Source organism: Paramormyrops kingsleyae, chromosome 16 (assembly GCF_048594095.1).
Source record: "Paramormyrops kingsleyae isolate MSU_618 chromosome 16, PKINGS_0.4, whole genome shotgun sequence".
NCBI classification, from domain to species: Eukaryota; Metazoa; Chordata; class Actinopteri; order Osteoglossiformes; family Mormyridae; genus Paramormyrops; species Paramormyrops kingsleyae.
Window position 1 is genome coordinate 7,026,442 of NC_132812.1, and position 17,833 is coordinate 7,044,274.

The 17,833-nt window shown below is 41.0% G+C and overlaps 1 protein-coding gene across 1 annotated transcript in view; it reads right to left on the reverse strand.

Moving 5' to 3' along the window:
* arhgap15 (Rho GTPase activating protein 15) overlaps positions 1-17,833 on the reverse strand; it is a 126,641-nt gene that overhangs the window by 53,319 nt on the left and 55,489 nt on the right. The window contains exons 8-11 of the mRNA XM_023815998.2: positions 17,596-17,713; positions 12,063-12,185; positions 7,061-7,159; positions 1,023-1,100 (exon numbers count right to left, since the gene is read on the reverse strand). Of these exons, the coding sequence (XP_023671766.2) occupies positions 1,023-1,100; positions 7,061-7,159; positions 12,063-12,185; positions 17,596-17,713 (418 nt within the window). The remainder of the gene's footprint in view (positions 1-1,022; positions 1,101-7,060; positions 7,160-12,062; positions 12,186-17,595; positions 17,714-17,833) is intronic.

Consider the following 17,833-nt stretch of genomic DNA (forward strand, 5'->3'; position numbering starts at 1 on the left):
TCACTGTATGAATGGACAAACAGCTTCAGAGGTCCTTGATCGGGCGTTTGAAACCCACGCTTGGTTCTGTGTGCGCAGTCTGTATGTTCCCCATGAGTTTGATTGTATTGGAAACCCACGCTTGGTTCTGTGTGCGCAGTCTGTATGTTCCCCATGAGTTTGATTGTATTGGAAACCCACGCTTGGTTCTGTGTGCGCAGTCTGTATGTTCCCCATGAGTTTGATTGTATTGGAAACCCACGCTTGGTTCTGTGTGCGCAGTCTGTATGTTCCCCATGAGTTTGATTGTATTGGAAACCCACGCTTGGTTCTATGTGCGCAGTCTGTATGTTCCCCATGAGTTTGATTGTATTGGAAACCCACGCTTGGTTCTGTGTGCGCAATCTGTATGTTCCCCATGAGTTTGATTGTATTGGAAACCCACGCTTGGTTCTATGTGTGCAGTCTGTATGTTCCCCATGAGTTTGATTGTATTGGAAACCCACGCTTGGTTCTGTGTGCGCAGTCTGTATGTTCTCCATGAGTTTGATTGTATTGGAAACCCACGCTTGGTTCTGTGTGCGCAGTCTGTATGTTCTCCATGAGTTTGATTGTATTGGAAACCCACGCTTTGTTCTGTGTGTGCAATCTGTATGTTCTCCATGAGTTTGATTGTATTAGAACCCCACCCCCTTGGTTCTGTGTGTCCAGTGTACATGTTCCCCATGACTTCAATTGTATCAGAAACCCACCCTCGAGTGCAAAGACAATCCACGAAGGTTATGGTTAGATGTAAAAGATCTGACTTTGCTACAATAAGGAGGGGTTTTAAAGCTAGCAGTGTAAATTGCAATCTTCTTACCTCCAAAGAAGAAGCTATTGCCTGAATCAGTGTGGTCTCCCAGGTCCATGGTTAATATTGGGTCATTGTAAGTATGATGCGAAGATAACAGATACATGCACCCAGAGACTGCCTCTGTCTTATTTTACACATAGCATCCATCTGTTTATATGGTATCTGTTACTATAAATAAGCAGCTTACCTTCATCAATCAAGAATCGTAACTTCTGGATGCTGGCCAGATTTCCACTGACTCGGTAAATACCATCGGTTTCAAGACCTGGAGAAGACATGGAGCCACGTCATAAAATGCTGGGCAGGACATTCAGTGAATGTCCAAAAAATCCTTCACTACAGGCACTACACTAAATATTATATACAGTGATGAACCATCACTACACTAGATATTAAATAAACACTTTATAAACTGACCTAGCACGTTCTGCTAAGCAGTTAGCTAGCTACGATCTTACTACTCCCTAGCTACTTATGCAATTTTTGAAATATCTGAGGGGGGGCAGGGGGCCCCAAAGTCACTTTTTAAGTGGAGCCCCAGAAACAACAAACCTGTTCCTGCCCCCACCAAATAATTATGAAGCAGATCCTGAGAAGGAGGCGGACAAAGTGACAGTGTTTCCTTCAAACACTTTTATTCACATTATTAACTGCCCAGGAATTGTGTACCGCCATTGGGTCCAGCGATGCAATTGGACACCGTACCCATCTGGACCCGTTACGACGTGAACGTAAGTTGAAGATATTTAGAAAATTGCCCCAATTATAATGTTCACGTGCCATTTGATTTCAATGCCAAAAACAAGAATGCTGCAGCCAAACCAGACCAGTAAGAGTTGGCGGACTTAGTGATTCCTGACCACATGGTCATCTTCAGATTGGAAGTGATTCATTATTATGGAAATGAACTGTGTACTGTCTATTTAGCTGAGAAATGCATTTCTTTGTTGTTTCCTTGTAGCGAGGAGTAAAGAAAGGTCATTCGTGGTGTTCTTATTTTGTCACAATTTGACAAAAGGATCTCTTTCGATAACCCTTTTAAAAAAACAAATTAGCAAATGATTAACATTGGTATATGGTGCTACCACATAAGCTTGTATTGGATAAGTGTTTGGGAGATGAATGGATGGTCTTGCTGCTCCAAAACACATCCATTTGCAAATGGAAGAAAATACAGGCATGTCCTGAAAATGATGGGGGTTAAGTATCCCAGAGCCTTTGGAGTTAACGGCCAAAATATGCGATTACTGGGGCATCCGCAGCAGTGCAGGTAATTACTCACTTTTGGCAAAGTGTGTTTTTAAGCACTCCATTGGTTAGTACACAGTTTTTGTTGACAAGAAGAAAAGAAAAAAATGGTTAATTATAATACAATTTCCCTAAGACAACCCAGTGACTTATTTCCACAGATCAAAAATATTTCATTTTTTCTGTCTTTGATCATCAGTGAATAGTCAAGTCCATCAAAGGCGTACCCACATTAAATATGACATATATAGCATGTAAATATATTCTCAACATAAATAAACAGGGACTTTGTGTCACCCGTGTGCCACATCTCCCTCCAAAAGGTAACATCAGAACGCTCCTCCAGACCCTGCATATCGCCCCCCTTTCTGAAACTGCTTCTCCTTGATGTTCACAGGGAGCCTCGGCATGAGGGCAGCCACAGGAAGTGACACGTGGGGCCGTCTAGTGGAAACGCCTGTTTCCTCCTGGGATCAATGACCTGCTCTTCTCCAGTCCGCCAGTGGAGCGCTGACGTAAGCACACTTCTCTGAAATCACAGGAAATTAATTTCCTTTTTTTTGGCTATAGACCTTGCAGATGACAGGCTTTCCTGTCATCTGCATGCCATGAGTTTTGGTCACTATTTTTAGTCTCCTGTCTCTTTCATAAGACTATTTGATGTCAATCCAGCAGCCTTCAGGTGAATGTGATTAAGTAAACTGCGGATCGCAGGATATTGGCAATAAGAGGCTTTCTGTGGTAAATGTGAGCCTTTTGAAGAATACCGGAAAAAAACGTTTCCCATTAAACATTCAGTTTGATTACTGATCTCTGACCTACTTCAATCTAATTAAATCTATTCTCATGTTTCTATGGATTAATAAACAAGGATACTTTTGCATGAAATTCCTGTTTTTCTAAAACAGCAATTTGCCAAGGAATGGCATTATGGAAATCACTTTGTGAAGCCGGCCGCACTGTGGTGTGTTTTCAGCAGAAAAGGCAGATGGCACAATTTGTTGGTAAAGCACTTTTTTTCTTTTTTCTTTTAATATACATGTAAAAGATACAGGAAAACACAAAGGGTCTATAGCTTATACATGGGTTGACGCCGAATGTAATATTTTAGTCATGAAATGTTCTAGACTGCTAATTCAAACTTAAGTGAGTATTATACTTTGTCATGCAGCTGTACGTCGTGTAGTTGTGTTCGTCACAGTGTACAGGTGTCCGCAGGGGCTATTTCCCCTTTATACACACCGTGACGCCTTCTTATTCACTACATATTGGTCACGCTTTTCAGAAATTCCCATGGCTGACATTATGTCTGTATTCTATTCTTTATAGTTTCACTCCCATAATCAACACTGGCAAATTTACTCTGAATGTCAAGAAGTCCAGACACCGAGATCCACAACAATTCTCATTACTGAAATGCTCACTTCATAAAAAAAATCAATTAAATTACATTCCAAAGCCTGGCATTTTACAAGTTATTTGTTTATATTGTAGGGAATTTACTGAAGCAATTTAACCTTAAGTACTTTATTCAAGAGTACATCAGCACCTCACTAAGCTTTGAACTTGAAACAAGTTAAAATCCCCAATTTCATTAAAACTTACTGCATTCTCATTAAAGACGCTTAAAACTAGCCAAGTATAATGAGCTATTAATGTGAAGTCCAAGCAGCCAATTGCATGTGCGCTAATGCCCAGGACCAGCCCTTTATCACTGAGATTTTCCCAGACTCAGTTCTGGCATTTCATAAAAGCAGTACGACATACTCCATAGGTAACAAAAAAGAGTTACATCAAAATGTAAACAAACAGCTCATATAAAAATCAGGAGAATGCTGGGAAAAGATAACGTGCTGTCGGTATGTTGCATTATACACACACTAACCGCGAGGATGCTATTTTTTGCCACAATGAGATGCTGATAAGCCGGGCACGTCCTGAAATAGCCCTCAAAAAATCCCTGACCGGCCGACCTGCTTGTTTTTAGAGAGGGAGGGAAAAACTCTGTAACCTTAGCAGCACATTTTTTGGGTCACTGTAACTTTAACCACAGATTGCTAATTGTTCAGAGCAAACATTTGATCATGACCGCAGAAGGAATCCGAAACACAAACATATAATTCATACTCATTTTTAGTGGGTTGTAAACAATTTAGAGGAGACACAAAACGGGCCCGGAATCAAAGTGAACATTTTGAAATGGACAAAAAAACAGTGAAGAGTGTTTGTCTTAATGGTCAAACGGGCCGGCGATCTCCCCGCTTGGAAGGGGCTTGGGAAAGCGCCGACTGCAGAGACAGCGAGGGACTGTAACAGCCAGGCACCTCGCAAGTGGGGGGGGGGGGGGGGGGCTGTCATGCCAACATAAATAAAACAAAATCTGCAAGCTGGGGAGTGATGATACTCTATTAAGGACGTATTAGCTCCAAAAAGCGCCCAGTTAAGCGTCAGAATTTTCAGCAAGCCTCGCGAACCCAGAACTGCGATCTAAATTGATGCCCCGTCTGTGTGTTTATGAAATCATAGCGGGTCCTCATTAGTGGGCTCACAGTCTTTTCTAAGTGCACAATAAAACGAATGAAAACGGATTGCTGAAGTAGTTTCACTAGGAAAGAGCAACTGAAGACTGAATGAAAAGGTAAAGTAAGAGAAATGAGGCTCCCCCCCCCCCCCCCCCCCGTGGATGGGAATATGGGGTGCTATCAATCACTGCCTCGTTTAACAAAATGGAGAGTGCGTTACATCCACCAGCAATGACCCACGCACAATAATCCCACGTACTGTGAGGTTTCAAGCCTCATTCTCCCCCTGTCCATACAAAGAGAGAGCTCCTACGGTCATACACATAGATAGAGGAGCTCTGTCAGCGTCTCTCAAGCTCAATCACCACCCTGAGAGGCCAGACAGCTTTTGAACACATTTACTCACGATTTAGTGCACTAGCTGAGAATTATGAGTTTACCTTGCCTATAAGACAGAAAGTTACATTCACTGTATGTCCGCCACAATTCTTTTTTTACTTTAATGATTCGACAAAGACCTTCTGGGTAGGCATCTCCCCATCAACATTGCCTCAACATACAATGATAATACTCCAACCTCATAAAGGCAAAGGACACTTTACTAGACAGAGCAACAATACTCCAACCTCATAAAAGCGCAGGACACTTTACTGGACAAAGCAATAATACTCCAACCTCATAAAGGCATAAGACAATTTACTGGACAAAGTGATAATTCTCCAACCTCAGAAATGCACAGTACACTTTACTGAACAAAGCAATAGTACTCTAACCTCAAAAATACATAGCATACTTTAGCAGACAGAGCATTAATACTCCAGCCTCATCAATGCACAAGCGTGAACGACACGATATTTTTTTTTTTTGACAAAGTCCATAATTATTTTTATTCTTTAATAAATACATAGCATGCCTAACATTATCTGATGAAAATTTTGTAACATGAATATATTTCAATACATTCAAATAAACTACAGTGTCAACATTTTAGTCCAAAAATATTAGGTGGTGCAACCTTAAGGGGGATTCTAAGGGAGCTTTAAGAAAAAATGGAACATTGAAGTAAAGAAATAATGACTTGACTCAAGATAATTATCGATACCGAGTGATATGAAAAAATACGATAAAATCTTTTGTTCAGTCCTACTATGTACTGATGTACAAAAGCAAACCTCTGTAGTATATCAAAGGTGAGATGCATTTGCTGTTTCTCACAGGTCACGGAGGCAGTTCCATTTAAGCACTGACATCCTGAGCTCAGCAGCCTGAATCACTAAAGGACATTACTGTGTCATGTCATGTACCATGCAGTATATCAGTTTTGTTAAGTGATGCTGCAGCTCTCAGTCAAGAATATTCTTAAGGACTTAAGTCACGGGTCAAAAAGATGCAGAAAGTTCATTATTGTTCAGCACTTCTGATGTTCAGTTCCAAAACGTTTACATGTTAAGTTTCAGTTTTCATGACACAGTTTCAAAGGATCCTTTTGAGACAAATATAAAATGTTGCAGGATATGAAAGCCATAAAAAATACCTTCTCAGTTACAGTATGACTATTAACAATATGCCTTGTCTTCATTGGAATATGACTATTAGCCTAAAGTAATTCTCAAACACAGTGTGCATAAAGTATAAAACATTTGATCCATTATACGATTTAATGTGTGTAAACAAACCTGATATGACTGAACATTTTACGATGGTGTTTTATTATAAATAAAATAAGTATATTATGTAATGCTAGTCAATCTGATGTTTAGACAAATTATGTCATGCATTTTTAAGCTACAATGTGTATTTTTACTATGGAAATCATCTACATGAATATATGAACAGCACCCACTGTAAATAATACAAAACAAGGAAAAAAACCTCTGTGTGTCCTTACTAACCACCCTTCCCCCCCCCCCCCCACCCCCCCAAACTCTCAGTGCAATGGAGACAATCTCTCCAAGACCACTTGTTAGTTTGGATTAAAGCTAGTTTACAGCATCCCTAAATTTTAAACTAAGGAATGGGCTTAACATTTAATTGGTAGTTACATTACAATATTTCGCTAAGTGTTAGGGTGCTCTTATAGTACAGTGCAGTAGCTCCTTTAGGAATCCTTTAGAGTCCCGTTTACATAACTATGCAGTCTTTCAAGTGAATTGCTTATTTGAAATATATACAGGTGCAGGGATTTGCTATTCTTGTATGATAATAGTCTCTTATATAACATACATAAAGTTCATTTTTACAATTTATGTTGCTATATGTCCTATTTCCGTTATTTGTTTTATTTATTTTATATTTATTTCATATATTTATTCTTTATTTGGCCAGTAAGAATTCCCCTGTAGGTCTACTGATGTACGAAGGGCAATGAAGAGTCTCCCTACTCTTCACTCAGGCTGGAGTTTATTGGCTGTAGCTGAATGTGTCAAGGTACATGGTGACTCCCCGACCCCTTTACCTCGCTTCTCCACAGCCTCTATGCAGAGCCTGACGAAGCTTGGCACGGTGGTCCCCTCCCGTTGGCAAAGAGTTACCAAGTGACAGCCGAACACTCGATCTGCAACAAAAAGAGATGTGGTTTTAGCAAGTCAGAGGGTGCAACACCTAAGAACACAAAAAACATTCAAAGAGCATCATGAACACCAGACTGAAAGAAGAAGCAGGGAAGCAGGGATGTAAATCAAAGGTAAACATGGCAATATATACACGATTCAGATGAAGATTTAGTAAGAAAATGTACATAAAACATGCAGTATTATTAAATGATCAGAGAATTTAAATTTCTATGAGGTCATTTAATGGTAATGGCATGCAGCAAGCACACACCTGCTCGTTAATGCAAACAGCCAGCTCCCCCAAGCAGCCAATCGTGTGGCTGCAGCTGCATACATACAGCAGACAGGCGGGGTCAAGCCACTGACTTACTGTGTGACTAAGCATTAGAGCGGCTGCCATGCGAGATCTTAGTGATTCTCAGTGTGGTGTGATTGCTGGTGCCAGACGTGGTGGTTCCAGCCTCTCAGAAACAGCCTCCCTCCTGGGACTTTCACACGCTGCAGTGTCAAACGTTTACAGGGCATGGTGTGATGAACACAAAACATCCAGTCGGGGGCATTTCTGTGAGCAGAAACACCTTGCTAATGGGAGAGGTCAGAGGACGATGGCCAGACTCGTTAGAGCTAACAGCAAGACCACGAGTGCAAAAATAACAGCGGTGAACAGAAAGACTTGGAATGCAGGCAAAAACTAGCAATCCTAAAGGCAAATGTGGGTCAGACTTCGTACTAGCTTGGTGTACTTAATAAAGTGGCCAGTGAGTGTGTTTTTTGTCTTCTGGTAATTAAGCCAAACTGGATCTTTGAGAATGAGCCTTTTTCAGTTTATATGTGCCGACATGCCCAATGTGACACGCCTTCATTGGCCACAGAATCATTTCCATACCGGAGTTTACATCCGTGTCATTCAGTGCCACGCTGGAGCCAGACCGCCGGTGCCCGGCGCCCACAGACACGGGGAATGCCTCATTCCATTCCGAAACAGTGTGTCAATGCTATCAATTCAAATGGCGCTTTTCCACTGCCACCATGAACTGAGACGCACCCGAGCTGTATTGCGAACTGGCGGTTTTTCATTGCAAGTATGCGAGCCGTATCCGACCCGTACCCGACCCATACCCGACCCATACCCGAGCCGTACCCACGCTGACATGGCCCTGCTTGCTAGTGTGACCAAACCGAGCTCGAAATACCCGGAGATAGTCGTGTTCCATATATTATTCATTATTTGTACTATTGCACCTTGAGATGTATTGATACCTTCCTGATACTGTACCTAAGAACTTGAAAATTTCCAACCACTTACTTAAAAAAAGTATTATAGAACAGCTGAATGGAATGGATTTATAATGCACATTTACAGAAGCAAATGCTGATCCCACTAGTGTTCGATACTTCCCTAACACGGTGATCCTCACATGTGTGCTAGCAGAAATTACCATGTAGTAAAAAAAAATATAATTATAACTGCAGATAGCAAGTCATGATGCACACCGTGCGCATTAAATAAGTGTCTCTTAGGTTTTACATCACTGACACTCGGCAGTGCCTTTTCCAAGCTGGCCCTTTTGCAGTGGAAAACCAAAGTGAGCTGGAACCGTGCTGTAACTAGTCTCTCTTTGCGGTATGGCTCAGACACGGGTCGGTTCCCGTATGCCATTGGAAAAGCACCAAAAGTCTTAGAGCAGGGCCTCTCCACCTTTTGATGAGCGCTGTGTGGTATACAGCCGCCCTACCTCCTGAGTCTCACATACATCATGCTAGACTTCAACACATTATTCATATAATCTCCCTGTTCCAAATGGGATGGCTTGTTTTATATATATAAAAAAGGCACATAAAAATTTTATGGCTTTTAATCAAGGACAATAATAACTGCAAATTTATTTTTACTTTAAAAACTTTTAATGTTATTGTAGCCATCGACCTGTAGAGGATAAGTGTTTATAGAAGATGAATGGATGTATAATTGACAATGACGCACAATATTAAAACCGTACTCACTGGTAATAATACCAGACTTGAATCAGTAAATAAAAATGACATATATATATATATATGTGTGTGTGTGTGTGTGAGTGTGTGTGTTATTTTATTTTGCACATTAAAATCAGCTCTGTCTGAATGGCTTTTCACTTTTCCCAGCATAAACATGCTGTGGATAAATTCAGATCAGATGTTTTTTGTTTTTTTACATAAACGGGAATATTTTCCCCATAGTGTGACTTATTATTATTCTGCTGGAAATATTGAGCTAAATGGAGCATCTGAGGCCTGCTACCTGACTCTGGGGAGCGTGCGAGCTAAGCGTTTAAAGCTAAAATTCCTCCTCTGATCGTCTCTGACCTGTGTGGCTTTGTTTATCATCGTAATATTTACAGTGGACACCAATTCCCAAGTCACATTGTTTAGAACCTAATAAAAACATCTGATGATTAATCACAGGCTTGTTCTTTTATTGCGAGCATTTTCCCATAGACCTCAATCCTCTAAAGGGTCATTGCGTTAAACAAAGGAAATGCGCTCTATTACCAAATATGCACTTTTCTTTGGTGCATCCCGCTCAGCCGTTAAGCGGCCTAAATCCACTGCAAACCTCCACACTCAGTCAATTTGAACAGTCAATTCTAATATCTCTGGGCATTTGTAGTTATTCTGCTCTGGCCTCAGAGGCAGAACTAACAAGTTAATCTCTAACGGTAAGTCAGCATCAGACTAGTAATGCATTCATCAAACACAGACAGTCAATATTGGTATATAGAAAATCGACAACGTTTTTAAAGGGGCAGCTTATATATCAATATTTAGCTGACAGTGCCCTTCTGAGTGGCGCTCTGCCTCGCCTCGTTCGAGATGCTCGCAGGGAGAGGAATGCCCAAACGCGGGAATGTCTAAAAGCAAGATAACTCTGTACACAAAATAGCTATCATGGATCTCGTCAAACAAACGTTGTCTTTGGGATGCTATATATTTCTTGTTTTCTGTGTTTTTCTGTCTATGTCTCTTAATTGAATTCATATGGCTTGAATATAAATACACAAAGTTTTGTAATTCCAAGAAAAATTCTGCAAATGCCCCTCAATTGCCAAAGCTTGATAAATCAGACAGTAACTGTATTTTAAAATACTAACTGTAATTTAAGAGGGCGACGTTAGAGGAAAAGATGACTTGTTTTATGACACTTTCTCTGTGTGTTTAAAAATCCTCTTTAATACAAAACCATAGTCTAAATATATTTGACTACAACATAAATATAGAAAAAAAATCACTGTTTATTTGCTGGCCCAGCTGAAACTGTATTTACTTGTTATATTTCTGTGTTCAGCATTCATATGTATATATACAGTGTGTGGGTGTGTGTATTTATAATGATTATGCTCAAAAATAGCAGCTACATTATCATGACACGCTGGCTGCAGGTAGCATTGATGCACTATTCTGGTCTTTTCAGTATATTTGAGCAGTTTGTCTGTTCAGACAATCGAGAAATACAAGACTGATAGATGGGCTGTCAGGCTCATCCTGAATGTGCCCATGGAATACTGAAGAGTACCCATCTCCGCTCATGTGGGCTGGGCTGTGATGTAAAATGTGCCCTGCTGCTATTGTCATTTTAGTAATTAATGATCCCTGCAAACACCTGATGTGCCTTTTGTCAGTGGCTAACAGAGCGCTATCAGGACAATATCCTATATGATGTCATGCCAAAGGGTATTTTACAGCTGGTATCCATTATAGATGGGCAACATGACAGATACGGTCATAATATTAATGTAAGACTGACAGGTAGGCGACATGAATCATTGCAGACTTTATTTTAAGGCCGGCGTCTCATTGGCCTGTCACTAACAGCCATACATAAATGTCATTTCATTGTGACCATAAAATATTACGAAGCGGATTTGATGGCAAATATTAACCAGCGCGCCGTCATTCATGGCGGTACCTTGGTCTGCTGACCTGTGCTGGGAAGTTGTGCTGCATCTTCTTGGGTTTGGGTGGAAATCAAGGCTAATGCTTCTCTGGGTGTTTGATGAAGGAAAATGATACTGGGGGTGCAGTTACTATAAAAATTAACCTGCGGTTGATCTGGGTTCATATGTTATGCGGAGACCATGCCGAGATTTCCGGAGCGGTGTTTGCCAAGAGCATTAACACCATTTTGAATTGGCAATGGTGAGAGTGTGACCTGGGGAAAAAGAGAGCTTAGGCAAATTGCTGTGTAAATATAAAATAAACTCACCTTCACAGGGTGAAATAACGATAACGGTTGCCTGACTGGTGGGAGCTGCTGCCTGCTCTATCCCGGGGACAGCCGGTGGAACGGGGGCCCAGTCACCACATCTCATTTACATTAGGGAGGTAATTAGAGAGAGTGACTGGCGCTCCTCTCACAGGTACGGTCAAAGTGATAATCCAGCGATTAGCCAACTGGGAGGTCGCATTCCAGTTTAAACTGCACAAAAGTGTTTGCTATTTTGCGGGAGTTGGCATCATCTGTCAGTAATGGTGTGGGGGGGTAGGCTTTACAAGCTGAGCGTAATGTTATGTCGCGAACGAGGGGTGGGCGAGCAGGCAGAATAGCGGCTGCGAGCGAAGAAGCTGAGGGTGTTTCTCAATAGCAAGAACGCAAAGATCATACTTGTGGTCTTGGCATGACCATGAATCATGGGATTGATCTCATTTGGCAAGGATACAACCGATGTATCCTTGATATCTGGGGCAAGAACAACATCCGGGGATTTTTACCTTCCTCCATATTGTTCTTGAGTATTGGAACAGGTCTTTGGCAATGGAAGATGATGTAAAACGGGCGCACGAGAACACAAGCACAGTCAAGTACACATACTGAGAAACACCTTGAGCCTTTCAGAGGCCGGGAAAGCATGCAGAGGACACTCCTACCTTTGATAAGACCTTTCTCCTGCAGCGTCTTCATCGATGGACGCCTCGAAATGAATTTCTTGAGTTTGCTCTTCACCCCATTCTTATCGGCGCTGTCTGAGGCGCTGTAGTTGAGCTTGAAAACTAGATGGGGATTCACAGGGTCGACAAGGAGTAACGATTAAAAAAAAGAGAGAGATCTGAGTCCATGTTTAATTGCTGCAGTAACCATACACTATTTATGAAAGATAAGCTGTGGTTTTTAAAAAATATTTGAATCACAGGAATAAATTTACATAATCATGACCAATACTGGCACAAACAGATATTAGTATTAGTAACAATAAAGTTTAAATTTTAAATAGATAAACAACCCATAAAAATGAAATAAATAAATGTAACATCGTTATGTGCCAACTACCCATAGGGGTTAAAACGAACTTCTGACATGCTATCTTTTAAACAAAACAACCACACAAAGAGAGTAATGAATTGAACCTGTAACTGATTTTTGCCTCAGGATGCAAAAATTGTGCAAGCTAATTAAGTGGAAGAAAAATAAAATAGCTGTGAGAGAATCCCACACGAGAATCAATATCTTCAAAGACACCTGAACTCCGAACTACAGCTTTAGATATTTAGACACATATTAGGAAAAAATATATCTGTAGACCAAAAGATATAAGCAGCATGACAGTGAGGGAGAGACACAACCTGTTGCGGCAGTCTGACCGTGTAAACGAGTGGCAGCTTCTGATTCAGCATATGGTACTCGCAGGCAACCCAAAGCCATCCCCATTACCATAAATCCACGTAATGGTCTTTTACTCACTACTTGCACTAAGAGGCTCGTCATTCTTCAAGCAGAAAAGCTAAGACTTTATCTTTGCATCTCATAACATTCCCGCACCCACTTTGCTGAAGTGTATGGCACTATTTTACCCTCCACGTAGACAGACGAGATTTAAGGAAACTTTACCGCAGGTTCAGAATGAGGTATTTAGAAAATACAGCTCTTTACAACTATTTGAACTGTTCATTATACCAGCATGTCGCTAATATACACATACACGTCATTTCATTTGGTCATTTAACGAAATATTGGATGAACTACATAGGGATTTATTTATATAACAAACAAATTGGTGTGCATAAAGTAGCGGTGATGCCCCAGGCGGTTTCACATGTGTATTCATTCACAGCCCCCACCCAAATACTAACCATATTAAACATGTGGCATAGACGGCAGCTTGTGTAGGTCTGCAGAGATACACCGCTCGCAGTACCGGCTGTGTAAACCGCAGCCGTGATACACGATCTGGCTTCTGCGCCTTTGGTGGACAGAACAGGAGTTCGTGGCTCCTGGCTAGGGGACAGGCTAATGCCAAGATCCACGGGAACGATAGAACACCCAGAGGGACACACATAAGGATCTCTCATTGCACTCCTGGGAATTTCATCTTATTCCTTATAGCAGGGAGAGAAGGAGGTTCCTATCAGTACAAAGGCAAATTAGCTGAGCCTCTTAATTGCTGTGTATATATTCTGATAAGGTGGCACATCCTTTCCTTGGGAAAGATTCAAATGGCTACTTGAATTTCTACCAGTCATCACCCCCCCCCCCCCCCCCCTTCAATTTACAAACCTGCAATCCCTGGAGTTACAAAATAATTAATTACCGTCAGTTGTACACTGGAGTGCTTTTAAAGTATGTTCCGGGCATCGGCGTTTTTGAAGAACTATCAATTAAAGGGATTCTGAGCAGGACCGACGCGTATCGACAGAGCATGTCAGGGTAGAGCACCATTGACTGGCTCTCCGGCATCTGTATAGCTAAACCAATTTATTCCGAGTGTCTGCACTTAGCTGAAATACATTTCAATAGCCTTTGGCCTTGTCTCCATGTCTTAAGTGGTGCTGTAAATGAAGGTCCGATTCATAGCAGAAAATCTCCCACACGTTATTTAATTTGTTCCCATATGTGTTCACCTATATAGGCCCAGCCTTGTTGACAGAGCTGCATTTAAATCAAAGCCACAGCCTTGGTGATTTCAGTAAAATGGAGACGAATAAAGCCAAGTTTCCATTGGATTTAAAGATCAGGGGAAGCGTGAAACTAATATCCTTATCCATACTTGTTTTCTCTTTACTATATAAGCGTATCAATTGCCAACAGGGCACGCGATAGCATTAACACGGGAATGCCATACTAAAAGATTAAGCTAAAACATGACTTGAGATGGGCAGGTCTGTACATTTCCCTGCTACGTTTTGTCATCAGCCATTAGTTTATGACTTAAGTGGCTACGGGTGACTGCATCGATGCTCTGGAACTTTCTTTCATTTCACTGCTGAGTGCTGAGCAGGTGAAGGGGACAATGAAATGGAAGATGAATCATCACGGTGCTGCTCCACAGTCTCCTCTGTCCGTGTCGTCCACTGGCACCCAGCCGACTTCAAAACCGACATCTCACCCTCTCACGGATAGTCGCTCGGCGTACGCGCCCATTGCTTGTTTGCTTGCTTGCGTGTTCTGTGCTTCTCACGCACCAAACCAAAAGAGTGGCCTTCATCGCAGCTTCACATGTATGATGCTATGTAACTTCATTAACCGGCATTTCTCTAGCTCCTGCTAATTTTCTTAGCCACTGTCAGCAGCTTGAATTATTATTCTGTTCAACATGAACTAAATGAGATCTCAGCATCAACAAACTGCTTAGACCATAGTGTTCAGAGTACAGGTCAGTCATGGATGAAGAACACAGCGGTGACATTTGCCAGCTCCAGCAATTATGTGTTTATAGCTATGCATTCCTGTATATTTAAAATAATATGAATTCCAGAAACACTGCACAGAAGGTAAAGTATTTTGACATTTGATTAGCTCTCACAGAGTGAAAACACTGGTTTGAGGTTAGTCACTACAGTGTGTTGACTTTTACTATTAGTGAGTGAACTCCCATGATTTGTTTTTGTTTCTGATGTGTGTAAACAGTTGTGATATACTGTAGTTCCCCTCCAGCAGTGCGATGCACTTAAAAAGTGCATCGCAATAATCACAGTGGTTAAGCCGGTTAGCTATTAAAGCCCTTTCAAGTCAACAGGAAGAGTGACTGGACAAATGCCACCATTAAGCCCGGAATCCATCAACAATGTAACGTGGTTCTGTTTTTTTCTTCAGAAGTCAACAGGATATTTTACACTAAAAAGGGAGAAATCCAATGACATACCAGAGTAATACCCTAGAATCACCTGGGAATTGTTATGCATATTTGACTTTTAGATATGTATTAAAAATTGTGCCATATTATCATTTCTATCATATAGAAGACTCTAGAAAGGATTTACACGACTTCTTCAGTTAATTTACCATGCATTAAGTGTTGGCTTTATAGCAGTGAAAAACTACGGGCAGTTCCCAGGCAAGCTGTTGCTTGCAGAAATTTCCACACACTGAGGACAGACACGGTCTTATCCCTGCTCAGAAGACCTTTACTCTGCTCCTTACTGCCACTGCTGGAGAGGGTGAGCAAGTGATCAAGATTCCGAAGAGTAAATGTTGCACCCAAAGGAAACAGCCAAGTGACCCAAATGCATTAATTACTGCTTAACTTCAAGTCGCTTCTAGATGTTTCCACCTGCCACGCTAAACGACACTGACACAAATAACAAATCGACTAACTCTTGTGACAACGAGTGACTACTATCTATTAATTCTCAGCTATTGATGTTACCTGAAGCTGACTGGTACCATTAAAGGTGTGACTTATTTGTACCACCCTAAAACACTGCCACGGTTTATGCGAACTTGAGAATTTTACACAGTACACTTCACGGCAAATTACATGTCCAAGAATGTTTCCCTCCATATTCATCTGAATGTGATAATTTCCCCAATGGTGGCATTGACTTCAAGGAAATATATCTTTAGCTCCTCTGAGAAGATGGAAGACATCTTTATTATATTGTACGGGCACAGAAAGACGGCAAACCATGTGGCCCTTATCTGTTGGATGTGATGAATGGGTTTTATGGGTTTGCTTTTAATGTGGACAACGTGAATGGCTCAAAATCCAATTTTTCTTATTTAGCCACGGAAGACATATGAATAATTTATATCTGAGGATAAGCTGTACTGAACATTTTATTTAAAGCGCATATGTTATCAGGTAACATGTCCAATATTTTTTCTCTCCCAAACTGGGGGAATCTTTATGGTCTTTCGTGGGATGTGGTTGGGCCGGTGTTACATGTGCACCTTCATTATACACCGTTCAGCCCTCAGACGTGTTTTCCGGAATACCGTTCGCACGCCAAGATATTGCATTTTCACATTATCTCTTTCATTTCACATCCAATCAATTTTGCACTGGCAGTAAACCATTCCTCTACATGTGCTACTGTATGCGTTAAGAAGCCGAATAAATGCCAAAAGCGGAATGTAAGTGAATATGCAGAAGATGTGCCATATTTTATTATACACAGTAGTAGCTAGAACACATTTTAACGTAGCATGTTTTTAATTAGGTTAAAACGTGATTCGACATTGTTTATTTTTTAATATTTGAAGAATTTCCAACTTTGCAGTCTTAAAAATAAATGATTATTGTAAAGTATTTTTATACTAATCAGTGCCATGACACCAGTATATTTAACATAACCTGGCAAACCTTAGTAAAATACCTACATTACGCAAATTGAAAAAGGATTTTTACAGCTTGTAGAATCTGTCCCATCACAATGAGTTTGACACTTAACTGAAAGAGCACTCCAACATAATAAAAGTGATCATAATAAAGTTGTTGAAAATAATATTTTATTTTAAAACATTAATCTTGTCCTTAAAACTCTGTGCAACACCAGTTTGTAATGAAATCTCTCGCACTGTGACATTGTGCCCTAAAATGTCCTTTTAGGTAACTATGGTGACGGTATCATATGTTAAAAGGCATCATGATGTGAGTGTGGCAGGGGGTCACAGCAGTGCCAGCGGTATGTGAAACCTGAGGATAACTCATCTCAAAGCGCATGGGGCAGATAAACACCAGCGACAAGCACCGGCCATCTGCAAGCTCACACTGGGGGCAGAGGAGGATCTTCTCATTTCCACCATCGTATGAGACGGTCTAGTGATTTTGGCCTTGTGCTAACATGTCCAAAGTCCTCTGGAGGCATGTTTTCCAGGAAAATTGGAAAGACGTGAGGAAATGAGTGAAGACTTTGGGAGACGATTCTGTGCAGCAACTGCACATATAAAGTTCATGTGGCGCTTACATATGGAAAAACCCCCTCATCCATCCTTTAGGCTCTTTGCTTTACCACCTGTCACATTACTGTAAACTGCACAATATTTATAGATATTTATGATTATCACTTAATGTTTTGTCTCATTATACATATGTGCCCTGTTGCACAGTCTTGGAGCTATAGGGAAACGGGCATTTCAGTAAACAGTGTTCTGAGTATAACTGTGTTTGCGACAAACAAATCTTTAACTGATTAGTTGGTTGGCTGGTTGGTTGGTTGGTTGGTTGGTTGAGGGGAGCTGACTTACTGAGCGACCGCCGATTTTCTGGCCGAACTTCCTTCGTAACGGGAGACTCTACGCGTCTGAAGAGGAATTCGGTGCTGTTCGATTTCCGGAGAGTGGATTTCCCTCCTGCCAACTTTGACTTGAAAAACAAAAGTTTCATGTGCATCACTTATCTATATGTTACAGGGAAAGAGAATATTTATTATTTCAAAAAGCATACATTGCATGAAGCATAATGCAAATCTGATTAAGACAAAAC